Here is an 18,690-nt window from a genome sequence, read left to right on the forward strand (position 1 = left end):
CAGCATGATATTAACTGGCCTGTCAATTGTACTGAGATTCCCAGCAGTCAATTAATTTGCCATCTGCAGCAGTCCTGGGCAAAGTGATGATCTTTTCCTATTTTGACCAATACACAACGAAATTAAATCTGACAGTATGTCAGACGTCATGTTTATGTTGAATCTGAGACTATTTTGACTTGAGAATAGGGTTAGCATAAAGAGATACTGTTGACTGGTACAGTACTGGTGTCAGTGCTGTTGACGGGGTTATGTATGTAACTTGTAATTGTCAACAATACATGTACTGTGTGAATACTTGCGGTTTGAAGAATGGATCATGAGGGGTATTAGAAAATACACTGAGAATCAGTTCAGTTATGGGAGATGTTCAATCGAGGTACACATAGGTGCAACCTATGGCTCGTTTCAAGAATTTATTTCTGCGCAGACACTTAGGCCGCGATTCTCCGCCCCCCACGCCGGGTGGTAGAATAGCGGGAGGGCCTCCCAACATTTTTCACGCCCACCCGCTATTCTCCTCCCCCCCCACCACCACGCCCAACCCACGCCACAAATCGGCGCTCGCCGTTTTTTACGGCCAGCGGCGATTCTCTGAGGCCGAGTGGCCGGACCTTCACGCCCGTTTCAACACGGCAGCAAACACACCTGCTCGCTGCCGTCGTGAAACGGGCGCCAGATGCCCGTTTGGGGCATCTGGGGGCCCGATTGGCACGGCAGTACCACGGCCGTGCCAAGGGTGGCATAGGCCCGCGATCGGTGGGCACCGATCGCGTGCCGTGCGTCTGTAACGGACGCACTCTTTTCCCTCTGCCGCCCCGCAAGATCAAGCCGCCACGTCTTGCGGGGCAGCTGAGGGAAAAGACGGCAACTGCGCATGCGCGGGTTGGCGTTGTCCAACCTGCGCATGCATGGCCGACGTCATCGGCCGCGTCAGCCGGCGTGACGCTTGACGTGCGGCCTTGACGACCGTCATCAAGGCCGTGACGCACGGGGCCGCACTCCTAGCCCCGCCCGGGGGGAGAATCGGCCCCGGAAGTGGGCGTGAAGGCTGCCGTGGGTCACGGCCTGTCCCACGGCAGCCTTTACGATTCTCCGCATTTGCGGAGAACCTCGCCCTTAGTAATTACTGGGATGTGCGTCAAATTTGTTTTTCCAGGGGCCTCCCAATGACTTAAGTGATACGAGTAATACTGCAGGAGCCTGTGAAATCCTCTTGAGCTCCTTGGTTGAATTACAGCTGTCTGCAGCCTAAACTGTGTCATTTTGGTGATGGGAATATCTGAGTAACACATTAGAGCTGGGCAGAATAGAATGTAGAAGAGTCAACGATTGTCGACTTGAGCACATAGTGTGGGAGTGGATTGTCTGTATTGCGATCCTTCTTTTAAGTGATCGAATTATGCACTACACACACTTAGAAACTACAGTCAGGATTCACCATGGGCACAAATTCTGTTATGACCGCTAAATATCACGAGAGGGCCACAATGGAATTTGCGACAAGATCTCAGTTTGACATCTTCCCGCCCCACCCTCGCCGGTGATTTGAACCTAATTTCAATAATTTTTAATATATTAACATATACTTACCGGGCACATCCACCCATGCCTTAGCTGCCCACCCAGCTGCCTTGACTGCACAAATTATTTCTGGTTTTCAAAAATGAGAACCAGGGATGATGATCACGCTGGGAGTGCGGAGGTGGGTACAGTCCCCAGGTGGTGAGGAACATGGCCACCTGGCACTACTAACCTGACAGAGTCTTGGTGCCAGGGGCACTCTGAGATTGGCACAGCCTGGGATGGGCCCTCTGGAATCCCCTTTGGGGGTGTTGAGAGGGGCCGGATGGTGTTGAGAGGGAGTGGTTGTGCATTGGGGTGGGAGATGTGCAGGAGACTGTGGAGGGGTTGGGAGTGGTGCCAGTGATGGGGAGGGAAGAAGGAAGGGTGCAATTTTGGGGAAATTCCGTCCTACCTTTTTTTAGCTTTATACTGATTTCCTTTATTGTTGCACAATACTTTCACTGCTCAAGGGTATGAGGAAGCCATATGATCGAGGGCAAAATACACATTAATTATCATTTAGAAAGCACCGGGCAGATTGAACTGTTCCTTACTGTGTTAGTATGTACAGGAGCTGGGTATGATCTCTATGGTATCAGACTTAACTGAAAATAAAAAGATAAAATGCTGGGAAACCTCAGCAGGTCTGACAGCATCTGTGGAGAGAGAAGCAGAGTTGATAGGCTGAAGTTAACCAGCCCTCTGGGAGGCTGGCAGACTGTACAATGGTGAGGGAAGATGGGTAATGAGTGGATGTGGACTGCCTGTCATCTACTCATCACCCATCTTCCCTCACCATTGTACAGTCCACCCAGAGAGAGGCCCTTCCACCCAGAGGCCACTTGAGCCACTTCAGTGGCCAACTAAGGGCCTGTTCCTGCCACCACTGGCATTTTACCCATGGCACGTGAATGCACAACTGCACGTGGAAACCACCTGGTCAACCTTAGAACCCTCCCAGGAGGCTCGATGTGGGGTTCCCCTTTTCGGTCTCTCTTTGGCCTCTGCTTTGGTCCCCAACAGCAATGGCTGTTCCTGTGGCAACTGCAACACCTATTGTTATGACCGTCACCTTGCTTCCTTCACCGGGTCAGCTTGACTGGCCCTAGACCCCAGACTCCATTTACCCCATTCTGAGGGTGGCAGCCATCCAGTGCATCCTTTTCTTCTGGGTGCAGCCCAAGCAATGGCCACCGCCTTCGGTGGTACAGCTGAGCTGCAAGCCCTCCAATTGGCTGGCAGCAACGAGAGGCTGGACAACTGCTGAGTGGCAGCCGATAAGCTGGCTGCTATGAACAAGATACAGTCCTGGGTCCCACAGACTGAAAAGCAGGATCACCCATTCCCTTTACCCTCCCGCCGCCCCACCCCAAGACTGGGGCAGAGATTACGGTCTGAAATGGTTTAATGTGATGTCCAGTCTGGAAGGCTGCAAAGTGCCAAATCAAATGATCAGGTGTGGGTCCTAAAATGTACACTTGCACTGGAACACAACATGAGGCCAAGGACAGAAAGGTCAATGTGAGACCGAGGTAGAGAATTAAAATGGCAAGTGATTGGAAGATTGGAATCACGCTGGACTGAACAGAAGTCGACCACAAGGCAGTTACCCAATCTGTGTTTGGTCGGCCCAATGTAGAGGAGACCGCATCATGAGCAGTGAATACAATGCACTGATTGAAAGAAATACACGGAAATTGCTGTTTCTCCTGAAATTCTGGGTCCGGGACAGTGAGAAAGAAGGAGATAAAAAGGCATTGATGGCTGCTTCTACGCTTGCACGGGAAGGTGCTTTGGGGAGTGGAGAGGGTTTTAGGGGTGATTGAGGAGTGGACCGGGTTCTTGTAGAGGGAATGCTTCCTTTCGAATGCTGTAAGGACAGGGAAGGCAAAGGTGTATTTGGTGGTGGCATCACACTGGAGCGATCAGCAATGGTGGAAGATGATCTGCTGAATATGGAGGCTGGTGGGTTGGAAGATGAGAGCAAGGGGAATCCTATCGCATTTTGGGGAGGGAGGAGAATGGTGAGGGCAGGAGTGTATGAAGTGGGACAGACATGGCAAAGGATCCTGGGAACCATGGCTAGGGCGATTCGTCACTTGAGGAAAAAGAAACACACCGGAGGCACTGATATGGAAGGTTTTATCAACAAAGGAGATGCAACGAAGACAGAAACTGGAAGGGTGGAATGGAGTCATTACAGGAATTGGGGTGTAAGGAAGTGTAATGTAGCTGTGGGAGTCAGTGGGCTTAGGGTGAATTTTGGTTGACAGAAATTGAGGAAGAGATGAGTGGGAGATGGACCATGTGAGGCAAGGGTGAAAATTGGAAGCAAAGTTGATTAAATATTCCAGTTCAGGGTGAGAACAGTAAATGGCACCAATGTAGTCTTCAGTGTACCAGAATAAGCAACTCTTCTGAGTGACTGATTCCACTAACCAAGAAGTAATTAAAATATCTGTGCCAAGCCTCATCCTTTACACCCAGAAAATAAACACAGTGTCAAATATCCTGGATAAAAATTAACAATTCTCTCCACTACATTAATGGGCAGCACGGTAGCATTGTGGATAGCATAGTTGCTTCACAGCTCCAGGGTCCCAGGTTCGATTCCGGCTTGGGTCACTGTCTGTGCGGAGTCTGCACATCCTCCCCATGTGTGCGTGGGTTTCCTCCGGGTGCTCCGGTTTCCTCCCACAGTCCAAAGATGTGCAGGTTAGGTGGATTGGCCATGATAAATTGCCCTTAGTGTCCAAAATTGTCCTTAGTGTTAGGTGGGGTTACTGGGTTATGGGGATAGGGTGGAGGTGTTGACCTCGGGTAGGGTGCTCTTTCCAAGAGCTGGTGCAGACTCGATGGGCCGAATGGCCTCCTTCTGCACTGTAAATTCTATGTAATTTTGTGCATGTTTTTTCAGGGTATTTTCTGACTGTTTCTCCTGCCTGGCCAATGTGACTTTGGACGAAACGCTGCACGGTAGCACAGTGGTTAGCACAGTCGTTTCACAGCTCCAGTGGCCCAGGTTCGATTCCCGGCTTGGGTCACTGTCTGTGCAGAGTCTGCATGTTCTCCCCGTGTCAGCGTGGGTTGCCTCCGGGTGCTCCGGTTTCCTCGCACAGTCCAAAGATGTGCAGGTTAGGTGGATTGGCCATGCTAAATTGTCCTTAATGTCCCACAGTGGGGTTACTGGGTTACGGGGATAGGGTGGAGGCATGGGCATGAGTATGGTACTCTTTCCAAGGGCCGGTGCAGTCTCGATGCGGCGAATGGCCTCCTTCTGCATTGTAAATTCTATGATTCTATGGTTAATTGTGTAAATTGAGTTTCTGGTGATCTTATACCAAAGTTACTGTAGCTGACGGGGAAAGCCCCGTCACACGTCCATCTGCCTTTATTTCTGCCATTAACTCCTATATGGGGCAGAGTGGATGAAAAGGAACAACTTACTGATGTCTGGCACATTGTGGGGCCACATACAACTTTTGCCCCTACTCGGTTATCCTGGCAACTGGTACGCCCATCAAAGCAAAGAACTACTGAATGTTAAGAACAGAAAATTTACTGAAGAGGGTCAGTTGCTTTGAATCTTTGCTCGGACTACACAAAGACAAATGGCACCAAATTCCTTTTATGGTGAGCACCTCAAGCACTGTTGTTCGCTCTCATTGCTTGTCCTGTATCTTACTTGCCGACTCCTCTTAGTCACCTTTCTGACCTTTCACCCCACTACTGGCGACCATGTCTTCAATCACCTCAATCCCACTCTCTGGAGTACTTTCCCTAACCCTCTCCATATCTCCACCTCCCTTTTCTACTTTGTGTGGCTCAGTGATAGCATTTCCACTTCTGAGCTCAAGCCCAATTTTAGGCACCAGAGCACATAATTGGTTCACTGCAATGTTACACTTAGGCCCCGCCACCATACTCGGGTGGATGAAAAAGATCCTAAAGCATTATTTGAATGAAGGATTTCCCATGATGCGCTAGTCAACGTTTTGTACATCAGCCAATACCACTAAGGAAAACTTATTATCAGATCATTTATCTCATAGCTGTTTGTGGGTGCTGTTGTGCGTCGGTTGCCTGCTGCATTTGACCACATGTCAGCAGTGATTACTTTTCAAAAATATTGAATTGGTTGTAAAGTATTTAAAGACATACTGGATTCTCCTGATGCTTTGAAAGGCGCTTAATGTCCTTACCTTTTCCTTTAGATCTTTCTTAAATCCATCCTTTACCAAAATGTTGGGCAACCCACCTAATCTAAGGGTGGTGCGGTGACGCAGTAGTTCGTACTGCTGCCTCATAGCATCAAAGACCAAGTTCGATCCCGGCCTTGAGTCACTGACCGAGTGGAGTTTGCATATTTTCCCCGTGTCTGCTTGGATCTCACCCCTACAACCCAAAGATGTGCAGGGTAGGTGAATTGGCCACGCTAAATTGCCTCTTAATTGGAAATGTTTTTTAAAAGACACCTATTCTGATCTTTGACTCATATCTTTTTATCATAGAATCCCAACAGCATAGAAAGAGGCCATTTGGCCCACGTGGTTACTGACCCTCTGAAAGACCACCCTACCAGACCCACTCCCCCATCCTATCCCCCTAACCCCACCCAGTCTTTTGGACACGGGGGCAATTTAGCATGGCCAATCCATTTATATTTACATAAACTCTTTGGAATATTTTATCTGCATAGAACATAGAACAGTACAGCACAGAACAGGCCCTTCGGCCCTCAATGTTGTGCCGAGCCATGATCACCCTACTCAAACCCACGTATCCACCCGATACCCGTAACCCAATAACCCCCCCCCTTAACCTTACTTTAATTAGGACACTACGGGCAATTTAGCATGGCCAATCCACCTAACCCGCACATCTTTGGACTTTGGCATGAAATGCACATTATTGGTTGTTGCTGTTGAGAATGTGAATGACTAAGCTGTGATACCACAAAAGCTTTGAAAGATTGACACCTTCTTAGGCACATTCATATGGAGAAATGGATTGACAGAGTATTCACTTTATTTTATTTTCATTAATCCAATAATAATGATAATTCTAATTAGTGGGATCAATACATGAATTTATATGAAGTTATGACAAACAACCCATTGTTATTATGTGCTTATTCCCATATTTGGATGAGGGACACTTTGGGATGGGTGCAGCAGCTGATAAATTGAGCACATGTTAATCTACATCATGCGTTGAAACAAGCGTTGAATTTGCACAGTTGTTTGGCACATGAAAATGCCAGGGTGGTGACTACAAAGTGGCTGGATTCTGATTTGAGGCTATAATTGTGCACAAGGAAAGTTCCCTACCCTTCCAGAGATGATGTTGGACAGGACATGCAGAGTCTGAGCCAGCAGCTTCTCAATCCACAAGGTGAGACGAAGGTCACTTTCCAATCCTTTTTTGGCAGCGGCAGGGCTTCCATTGGCAGTGTGTTGAGAGGGCGGGTAGGTCATCTGCCTAACCTCCTGACTGGGGGGCACAGATGGTGACAAGAGAGAAAATAAAAAGTCAAAAATAAATTTGGAGATGTTCAAGGATGCTAGCAGTCAATTTCAGGTAAGAAATGGAGACATTATAAACTCTATGTTTGCCACTTAATTCCTGTGTTTTAGATCTATATTTTCACTTTATATTTCAAAGTGGCACAGTGGTTAGCACCGCTGTCTCACAGCGTCAGGGACCCGGGTTCAATTCCGGCCTTGAGTGACTGTCTGTGTGGAGTTTGCGCTCTCTCACCTTGTCTCTCCTCCGGTTTCCACCCACAGTCCAAACATGTGCAGGTTAGGTGGATTTGCCATGATCATTGTGTGGGTTTATGGGGAGAGAGCGGAGGAGTGAGCCTAGGTAGTAGAGTGCTGTTTCGGATGGTTGATGTAGAGTCGATCGACCGAATGACCTCCTTCCGCTACTGTAGGGATTCTATGGATTTGATCTGTGGGTTGACCTAAAGCACCCTGTTCTCATTATTGCACAAATTGGCAGCAGGGTTTAAATTGCCTTGCCCACCTGAAGCTCACCAGTACCCAAGTAGAACCCAGGGGAATCGAGAGCCATGAAATACTAGCTGGTTAAGAGTAAATAAGAAAAAGAAAGACCTCCATGATAACAGCATCCTGCAAGGCCACCAGAGTGTCTCAAAGGACTTTACAGTCAATGAAGCACGTTTTGAAGTGCAGCAAATGTTGGAATGTTGGAAACCCACCAGCCAAGCTGTGCACAGCAAGATCCCACAGCAGCAATCTGATAACCAGTTAATCTGTTTTTATGGTGTCTATTGAGGCATAAATATTGGCCAGGAGAACCAAGAGCATTCTTCTGCTCATCTTCAGATTAGTGCCATGGGATCTCTTGCATCCACCTGAGACTCAGGTTTGACATCCGGCCCAAAGGACAAGTTGCGGGATTTTCTGTCGGTGGGATCTTCCGCCCCGGTGGCAGTGCACCCATTGCCCCTGCGTTTCCCGACAGTGTAGGGTGGCCCCCAATGGAACGGAGAATCCCACTGCCGGCGAGGGCGTGTCGTGCAGGAAAATGGGACTGGCGGGATGCAGATTCCCTCTTAGCACCTCTGACAGTGTATGTCTCAGTGCTGCATTGAGTGTCAGCCTTGTGTTTTGTGCTGAGCAGTGTGTGACTAGTAGGGGCATTGGAACAAACAATGCTTGAGCCCCAGCTATTCACAATCTTTTTCAAAGATTTGTGGGGGTCAATTGCAATATTTCCAAGTTTGCTGCTGTCTCAAAGCTAGGTGGGAATGTGAGTTCTGAGGAGGATGCAAAGGGGCTTCAAGGGGATTTAGGCAAGCTAATACAGATGGACTATAGTATTTCATTTCATAGTAATAGGAAAATGTAAATTTATCCACTTTGGTAAAGAAAACTGAAATGATGAGTACTTCTTAACAGGTGAACGATTGAGAAGGGCTGATTTGCAAAGGGCCCGGCTGTTATTGTTCATGTGTCACTGAGGTTAACATGAAGGTGCAGCAAGCAATTGGGAAGGCAAATAATATGGTGACCTTTATTGTACAGGAGTAAAGAGATCTTGCTGCAGTTGCCGAGGTGCGACCTCACCTGGAGCAGTGTGTGGAACTTTGGGGCAGAATTCTCTGCACCCTGACGGCAAAATCGCATCCAGTGCCAGGGCGGAGAATCCAGTTTCGCGCACGGAATCAGGACCGGCGCTGGTTCCTCGATTCTCCGGCCCCCGAAAAGCGATGTACCCGGGAGGTACGCCGTGCCGTGTGTCCCATACCTGCAGCCATTGCCAGAGGCCAGCCCCGCTATTCTCTGCCCCCGACCGGCCAAAGTCCCGACGGCGTATTTCTAATATGGCTCCAGCTGTTTGGGATACTCGTATGGCGGCTGTGGACGCAGTCCGCGGCTACTATGGTCGGGGGCAGGCCGTTGGAGGGCAAGAGGGCGCCTCATATGGGACCGGGCTAGTTTTGAGCGGGCAGTCCGGGTCGGGCATGCGGCTGATTGGGGGAACTATTTACGAGGTCCAGCTCTGCAGTCTGGGTCCACCATGGAGCACGGCGCAGTCGGTGAAGGCCACTACCGTGCGCATGCACAGCCTCTGACCCGGATGTGCGGGACGCGTATCTCCGGCTAGAGCTGCAAGATTCACGACGGGTCCCTGCTAGCCCCCTGCAGGGCTGTGAATATGGGGCCTTTTGACGCCAGTTTTTCCAGCCCCTGGTCTCCTTACCTGGAGAAGAATCTACTAACCATAGAGAGAACGCATCAAGGTTTCTCCAGACAGATTCCTGGGATTGCCCTAGGAGGAAAGATTGAGGAGACTGGCTCTGTAGTCATAGAGTTTGGAAGAATGAGAGGTGATTTCATTCAAACATACTAAGTACTTACAGGTTTGATATCTGGAAGGTGTTTCCCCTGGCTGGTGGGGGGGTGGTGGTCTAGAACCAGGGGACACGGTCTCAAATTAAGAGGTGGGCCACTTAACACTGAGATGAGGAGGAATTCTTTTTATACACAGTGTGGTAAACCTTTGAATGCTTTACCTCGGAGGAATGTGGAAGCTCAACCATTGAGTATGTTCAAGTTGGAGATCGACACTTTTTGATATTAAAGGCACTGAGAGATATGGGGCGCGATTCTCCGCTGCCCACGACGGGTCGGAGAATAGCGGGAGGGCCTTCCCGACATTTTTCCCGACCTCCCGCTATTCTCCCCCCCCCCCCACGGCCGCCCCACGACACGAATCGCTGCTCGCCGTTTTTACGGCGAACAGCGATTCTCCCCAGGCCGATGGGCCGAGTTCCCAGGCCTTTACGGCCGTTTTCACGAACGCAAACACACCTGCTCTCGCCGTTCGTGAAAAAGGCCACAAAGTGCCCGTCCCGGATACCCATGGCACCGATTGGCACGGCCGCACCATGGCCGTGCCAAGGGTAGCATGGGCCTTCGATCGGTGGGCACCGATCGCGGGCAGTGGGTCCGATACCCGCGCACTATTTGTTCCTCCGCCACCCCGCAGGATCAGTCTGCGGGGCGGCTGAGGGGCATGACGGCCCGCGCATGCGCGGGTTTGACGCATATGCGTGATGATGTCATCCGCGCATGCGCGGGTTGGAGCCGTCCAACCCGCGCATGCGCGGCTGACGTCATCGTGCCCGTCAGCCGCCGTGACGCTTGGCGCGCGGGCTTAGCGACGGTCGCTAAGCCCGCGATGCCGTGCTTCACGGGGCCGCGCTGCTAGCCCCGCCCGGAGGGGAGAATCGGGTCCCGGGAGGGGGCGCGGAGGCTGCCGTGAAACACGGCCAGTTTCACGGCAGCCTTTACGACTCGCCGCATTTGCGGAGAATCGCGCCCATGGGTTAAGTGCGGGAAAATGGCTTTGAGCTGGGAGATCAGTAACAACCTAGCCGAATGGCGGAGCAGGCTTGAGGGGCTGAATGGTCAACTTCTCCTCTAATTTTCTATGTTCCTAACACTGATCCATACAGTCACGTCTTGCAAGTTCCTGCAGGCAAGCCGATAGCAGAAAAAATAAATCAAGTTTCATTTGTAATATGGATCTTAGAGTCAGATAAAAATACATTTGTGAGGTTGCTAATGGCAAGGGTGCCTTATTGCACAGATGGAAATTGTTACCTCCTGGTTCTCTTTTTTTAAACTTACATCTACGTGTTTGGCTTGTGCTGATGTGTGTCTGCGATAGAAATGGGCAGAGATTCAAACTAAATATTGAGCCACGTCATGAAGTCTGAACTGACGTCTTCATTCAATCATGCTGCATAGTGCAGCTCTCTTTAAATAAGAGAGGTACTTAATCAGGGGAAGAGGGCAAGGGGGCTGTCAGTCTCGTGGTCCTTGCCAGAAGCACTTATCAGCGTTCAAATCTGATCTTCGTGGTTGCAAATGCCCTCACTTTCTCTTGCCCCTCAGTCTAACCTTGATGTCGTCCCACAAATTTGCGGCAGAGTACTTGACTATCCCAATATTTATTATTGTTTGTTTGGTAGACGTCCATTTGTATGTGTTGAAAAATCCCAGAATGTGCAAGATGTTACCTCAAGTGATGGATTCCGAATACAGCCAAAATCATTGCAAATACAAAATATGTTTATGTCACCTCACGGTGCTGAGGACCCGGGTTCAATCCGGGCCCCAGGTCACTGTCCGTGTGGAGTTTCCACATTCTCCCCGTGTCTGCGTGGATTAGCCACGCTAATTGCCCCTTAATCGTAAAAAAATTAATTGGGTACTCTAAATTTAAAATGTTTTTGAAAATGGTTTTTTGTCTGGAAAATAAAACTTTAAATCAGGAGAGGCTTATAGGCTCGAATTTGCAGTATAAATTCTCTGCTTGAGAAGTATGATCGGTTGACAGTCACATGAAGTAATCCGTCGTGTATAGTTTAAGAACTCATCTCAGAAAATATTGTTGGGTCACAGACCATCCCACCTTCTCCTCCATTTGTCCCTCAATATCGGCCTGTTTAAGTTCTCCTCCTAACCTGTAAAGTAGATGTTTGAGGATGTTTCTGGCTGGGATCAAGGCCAGGGTTCAGTGCTAATGAAACAAAGACTGCATTTATCTCACATTTGTTTTGCCTTAAAATGTCCAAAAGCTCTTTACAGCCAGTGAAATATTTCTGAAGTGTGATGCAATACTCTCCGCTTGACTGGACGAGTGCAGCTCCAACAACACTCGAGAAGCTCGACACCATCAAGAACAAAGCAGTCCCCTTGATTAGCGTCCCATCCACCTCTTCAAACATTCGCTCCCTCCAACACTGAGACAAAATGTACCAGCTACAAGATGCACTGCAGCAAGTTGCCAAACCTCCTTTAACAGCACCTTCCAAACCTGCAATTTCTACAACTAGCAGGACAAGGGCTGTAGATACATGGGAACATTTCCTCCTGCACATTTCTCGCCAAGTCGCACACCATCCTGTCTTGGATCTATATTGCTCTCCCTTCACTGCCCCTGGATCAAAATCCCTGGAACCCACTCCTACACCACCTAGACTGCAACGGTTCCAGAGGTGTGCTCAACGCTATCTTCTCAAGGGCAACTGGGTCTGGGCAGTAACTGCTGGCCTTGGCAATGATGCTTACATCCATCCAAGGAATAAGTTAAAAAAATAACATTGACAGACTCCAGTAACATTAACAGTTGCTACAAGCACAATTTGCCCACAGATGAACTGCGATCTCATTGAATGACCAACCAAGCTTGAGGGGCCAAAGGGCCTCCTCCAGTTACTATGTTCTGTTATTTTGAATTAGTGTTCGCTGTAAGTTACGCTTTGCTGTGCAGCGGTTAGAGATTTACCACGGAGGCCACAAACATGCCACATGCACAGCTGCATGTCACTCTTAAAGAGGCCGTGTACAGCAAACAGAAGTTAGAGGGTATGATATTCCTAATTTAAGCATGATTAACCACCCCTCACCCCTCCAATGTAAATGTGAACTCTACATTAATCGTTATCTTATATTCTGCACACCAAATCATTGAGAATTTGGGATTCAGGCTGGAGTGAGAGATGCCAAACCCAGTTCATCGTTACTCTTAAATAATTGTTACTGTACAGGAAGAAGTGATAGAGACAGAGGGGTGGAATTTATCCATCAAGGAGTTAATGCACAGAGTAGTTTGCAGAGCCATGGCTGACTGCAAACCTCTGTCAACTACCTTGAAACCTTCTTCTGTGTATGGGATTCCAGAAACCTTTTGTAATGGAGACTAACCAAAATATTTACCAGGAAAAAGGATTTGAAGACTTGTGTTTGCAATTGAAATTTTATGAAGTTCTGTTTGACAGATATGAGAATAGGAAGTGTATGTATTACTGAACACTCTTCCACCATGAAGACTGTCTGCCTGAGCTCTCTGATGTCAGCTTCTCTAACATGGTGGCAAAATATCCCACTGAGCTTACACCACATGCATAAATCAGACTTTATATAGGACACGGATATCAGATATGACTGCATTGGCTGCTTTTACACACTATGAAATTAATTGCACGCATAGTTTTTTCCCCCCACAAAGTTGAGATGGAAATTCTTCGCATCTTAAATCCACGGGGATTTAATTCCTCAATTTATCTCTTTGACAAAGGAATCGGGATTTAATGATTATTTTCCTCCTTCACTAATCCATGGCACTAATTCTCCCAGATGTTGCAGTCAATCTCATATGATGGCACCCACTGTGCTGCGCTGTACTCAATGCTTTGTCAAACCTGAGCCAAACAACAGGGTGTGGGGTCGGGCAGGGGAGGGGGCTATTTCAGACTTGTACAGTAATCTGTTTAGGAACTGCATGATAAAACAGCAGTATGTTCGATCAATGGCCGATCATTAAGCCTTATTAAAATGACAAGTGAGTCTAAGTTCACACAGGGCGTCCAGCTAAAAAAAAAGAGTTGGAATAACTTTACACAGTCTTAATGGCATGATCATGCAACATGCAATTGGCTAAAGTTCAGTCACAAACTGGCAGTCTCATTTTTAGAACACTGGTGTGAGACATATATCAGGCTGTTGTCAGGGAGGAGGGGGATGCCATTGTGAGATTGAGGCTGAGATACATTAGTGAGGGAGGAGAGGCACCCACACCCAGGATTGTGGCTGAAGTCTCCAGGAATTAGAGATTAATCTTTAAAGAGAACTCATATGGGGAATGGTTTAAAAAAAAATTTCACTTTCATTTCCTAGTTCTTTAACGGAATTGAATGTGAGGGAGGAAAGGGCATTATGACTGAATGCGAACATGATGTGATAAATCTCCAGAGCATGCCCGTTCAGAGTTGGCAGCCTGATGAAGGAGCACGGAGCCTTTCCTCGGAGGTGTTTGCCCCCACACCCCTCACAGAATGCTAAGGTTTGCAAAGTGTTCATTCACAAAATCATGAGAGGATCAAAATTAAAATCTCGGGCAGGATTGAAAAGAAAAAGTGCTTTGACAAGAAAGGAAAATGGCTGGTGGAATGTGCTGCTGTCTGAAATTATTACAAATATGTTTCTACTACACTGAAGGGGTTTTTTTTTTCTGTGAGAAACAGGCTTTTGTCAATGGGAACTTTTTTGGCAACCGCTCTGGTACTGGGCATTAGAATATCCCTGATTTGTATGTTCAACAACCACCATGTTACAGACAGTGCAGTTACTTGTCCCATAATTTGTGAAACATCTCATCACCACTTCTGGGAGGAAAGAACAATTTTTTTTTAGACTATTGGTTCTTTCTTAAACTATGAAGCTCATTCAGACCGGTCATCGTTGTCACATTTGGTAAAAAGACTTACGTATTCAGCTCCCTCTGGTTCTCAATGAACTGTGCTGGATGGGTCCCGAATTCAGTTCATTATTTGTGATGTTTGTACCCAGTTGATCCCGCACTGACTTCCTGCAAGAGCAAGTTAACTAGTCCTCCCCCCCCCCCCCCCCCCCCCCCCCCCCCTCTCTCTTCCCATAACCCTGCGGAATGAGGGTATTAGGGTTGGCAAATGGAAACAATTGCCTATCTTTGCTGGGACAGAGCACTCCTCAGTAGGTTTGGACGCGGATTGAAGCTGGCATTCTTTAACCTGCTGTGGTTCGAAGAAAAGGGGGTGATTTTTAAAAATTGGATTGTCAAAGGATCGGTCACAACGTTGCTTTAACAACCTGCCCAATATTAGTGTCCAGTGATTTTAATGGAGAATAAAATGGAGTGGGGTTTAAAGCCAGCACTATGCCCAATCGCAATAGTTTCCTGGGTGGGTCAGGTTAAAATTGTCCCCAGCCTGATACATTACCATTTCTCTTCTGATTGCCGGTTCAGTGCTGAACCTGGGCTGTTCGCTGATCACAGCGGTAGAATTACCGCAGTTAGTCCCAGAGCTCCGGAAATTATCAAGGAAGACGCCAAGGCATGTTCCTCACCCTGATTGTCCCCTGTCAGCTAAGCCCATGAGTTGGGTGGTAACAGGAGGCGGTGATAACCACCTCTGAGTAATGGTACAAATGATGAGCAGTAGGGTGATGCCCAGATGATTGCTCCAACTGCAAATCAATTGCTGGGAAGAATCTGGGGCCTTCAGGAAAGCAGGGATGGAAATATTCAGCCATCTTGGTTGCATAGGGTTGCTGGCTAAGGATCTACACTGTGGATTCCATGAATTGGCACAAAATTCTACTAATTGACACATCTTGCTAAATGCTGTCAGCCCAATCACTGTATCTTATTCGGTGGGTTATTGTACAGAGCTACTGGTTGACATCCTGAAACCAAATATCTTGTGTGAAATTTCCACCACTCACCCAATCCTCAACATAAAGCTTTATGACAATTAAAGAAGGTTCCAGCACGGGTAGGCCATGTTGAACAGATGTGACTGATTGCTGATGGAGAAAGTGGTCATAAAGGAATGGTAGCCTGTAGGCTCGTTATTAGAGAGGGAAGAACCCAATGTCTATAGCCTCTTAATGCAAACATATGAAATAGGCACAGAAGGAGGCCATTTGGCCCTCTCACCTGCTCCATCATTTGATACGGTCATGGCTCATCTGTTTGCTTTTCAAGTTATACATCCCCATCGATACCTGATAGCCTCTGATTCCCTTACTTAACAAGAATCTATCTGCCTTATAAATATTGAATGACTCCCACCTCCACTGCCCTCTGCGGCAGAGAATTCCAAAGTCGCACAACCCTATGGGAGAAAACATTTCTTCTCATCTTTGTCCCAAAAGGACGACCCCTAATTTTAAAATTGCGCCCCCTAGTTCTGGACTCGCCCACGAAAGGAAACATCCTTTCAACATCCACCTTATTGAGACCCTTCAGGATCTTGTATTCTTTAGTCAAGTTGATTCTCAGGCTTCGAAACTCCAGTGGAAACAACCTCAGTCTGCCTAACCTTTGCTTATAAGACAACCCCCTCATTCCAGGTATCAACCTGGTAATCCCAGCATCTCTGCCAATCCCACCATTTTCATCCAGTCATCTACCCAGTCGCAAATCCTTTTTCCGTCCAATCCTAACGCTGGAATGCATAATGAGTGCATCCCCCATGTTTCAAAACACAAGGAATTCTAATTCAAAGAACATTCTGATGACATCATCCTCACAACCGGGGCACAGGCCACTGAGAAACGATACCTGGACAGGGAATTGCCTGTGATTAGGAAACTCATACATGTAAACCTTTCCCCTTCCTTTGCTGTCCTGGCCACACTTTGAATACAGGTGGCTGGAGCCTGAGAATGCAGAAAGGCTGTTTTCTTTTATCCCTTGCAGTCAAGAGTGATAAATTGAAAGTTAAGGCTTCAATACAGTTAGACAACAAGAGATGTCACCGTTTTCATTGTGCTGCAGGATGCACCAAAACACAGTACCTCAGAGGGAAAAATCTGGGCATGTGCTTCCCAATCGATCAAGCTGTTGATTGCTGTAAGCGCGAAACTTCCACAAGAATGCGGGAGCAAAGGAGAAAGTCATTGGATGTATCAGCCCATCCCACGCTCCTACAAATTCTCGAGTGGCCAAATTCAACCGGCCAATCCCAATTTGCTATTAACTGAAACCCTGAAGTAGCCTCACAAGGAGGAGCAATAGAGAAAGGGTTGGTGCTGCAGAGCACCAACTAGCATTGTCACCAAGGGACAGGTTGTGGATTCTAACCCCGCAACGATTAAGTCCCAGGATTTTCCTGCAAAGGAAAGCTCACATTGGAATGGAAGTTTCCATACGAAGCTTCCTGATCTCCAGAGACAGACTCACATCCTCTCCCTGGATCTTCTTTGTGAGGGTTTCAGTTCAAAAAAGATTGAGGATTGGGACAGCACAGCATGGAGCTTCCAAGCGTGCCTGAGCTAGTCATTATTAACACGATTTATGAGGGGCAAACTCAACAAGGAATACAATCAAAAATCATTCACTGTGCAAAGTCTATGCTACAAGAAACAATTCTCGGGAAACCATGTTAAATAAAATATTACGAAGAATGTTAAATCTCTGGGCAGAAATTGAGAATTATAATCGTGCACAATGTGTAAGATTTGGCCAAAGGACTGATTTGGAAATGATCCTTTTGTCTTTCCTTTCCTCCTGTTTTTCTTTTTAGATTTCTGTTGACGGCCGTGGCCTTGCTCTCGTCCTACTCCATCCATTTGCTTCTGAAAGCTTCTGGGGTGGTTGGTAAGTGGCTTAGCATGGCTCCTTTCTATGTTTCACTTTCTCCAAGGTGGGGGGGGGGGGACAGATCACACACCTGTAATTTACTGAAGAACTCATTCACCACAAATGCATCTGTGTTCTTAATTTCCTTTGGTGTTACTGCTTTACTGGAGCATGTGGGGCCGTGGCTTTTTAAAAATTCATTTTACAGGATGTGGCCATCGTGGCCCATCCCTAGCTGCCCTTCAGAAGACCCAGTGACAGTGAAGGAATGGCGATATATTTCAAAGTCAGGATGGTGAGTGACTTGGAGGGGAACCTCTAGATGGTGGGGTTCCCAGGTATCCGTTGCCTTTGTCCTTCCAGATGGTAATAATGGTGTGGGTTTGGAAGTTGTTGCCTCAAAAACCTTGGTGCTTTCCTGCAATGCATGTTGTAGATGATACCCAAGACTGCCACTGTTCATTCATGGTGGATGGAGTTAATGTTTGTGGAAGGGGTAGCAATCAAGCAGGCTGCTTTGTCCTGGACAGTGTTGAGCTTCTTGAGTGTTGTTAGAGCTGTACTCATCCAGGCAAGTGGAGAGTATTCCATTGCACTCCTGACTTGTGCCTTGTAGATGGTGGACAGGCTTTGGGGAGTCAGGGGGATTAATTAGTTGCGGCAAGATTCCTAGCCTTTGACCTGCTCTGGCTACCGTTGGTTAGACAGTAATTTCCCAGGAGGAAATTGCAGGATGATCTCCCACACATCCCAGTGGCTCTAGGGGCTGGGAAGCCTCCAGGAATCTAGGATTAATTTTCTGGATGCTGCTTTCAGCAAAATCAGAGAAAAATAATCAGGGCATTCAAAGCATTTGTGAAGGTTTTTTGCTTTGAATACCAGGCTGAGCAGTTGGAGGTGGAAGGTCACAAGTTGAAATCTTCAGGAATGCATCCAATCATTGTTGGCAACCCTAGGAAGAATCGAGGCCCATGAATGAGGGTTCTGCCTGCTGAAACTCTATACATTGTTTAACCCCATGTCCTGCTTTAGTCCCCACACATTATAAACCATCACTTATGTATCATCCCTAGTTTTAGAGAGTGGCCGGACAACTTGTGCTGCCGGCGTCTGAGTGTCTCCCATTGTGCATTACCTGTCCCCCAGGAGAAGGCAGCCCATAGCTGCTGAGAGCAGGAAAAGACCGGAGTGAGCCCTCCGGACCTGCAGCCCCTCATCGTCACTCCTGCAGGGGAGTTGCTGGACACCGCAGCACCTCTGAATTTTCCACCCACCCAATGTCCCTGGCACACCTGATGGGCAGCAGGCAAAACAGGGTAGCACCATGCCACCTGTGCCACCCAGAAAACTGCCGGGCGTAACCAGGTCCGGGCACTCCAGAGGACGCTGCCAAAGGGGGTCCAGGTCACAGGGCTGGATACGCAGCAGGCCACCTCCACTTATGATGCACCATCT

The 18,690-nt window shown here is 47.8% G+C and overlaps 1 protein-coding gene across 3 annotated transcripts in view; it reads left to right on the forward strand.

The window, feature by feature from the left end:
- LOC119973863 (sodium-coupled neutral amino acid transporter 3-like) overlaps positions 1-18,690 on the forward strand; it is a 133,218-nt gene that overhangs the window by 47,098 nt on the left and 67,430 nt on the right. For all 3 annotated transcript variants that reach the window (XM_038812355.1, XM_038812354.1, XM_038812353.1), the window contains exon 5: positions 17,180-17,253. In XM_038812355.1, coding sequence (XP_038668283.1) covers positions 17,180-17,253 — 74 coding nt within the window. The remainder of the gene's footprint in view (positions 1-17,179; positions 17,254-18,690) is intronic.

The sequence above is a fragment of the Scyliorhinus canicula genome, chromosome 11, assembly GCF_902713615.1.
Source record: "Scyliorhinus canicula chromosome 11, sScyCan1.1, whole genome shotgun sequence".
Classification (NCBI taxonomy): domain Eukaryota; kingdom Metazoa; phylum Chordata; class Chondrichthyes; order Carcharhiniformes; family Scyliorhinidae; genus Scyliorhinus; species Scyliorhinus canicula.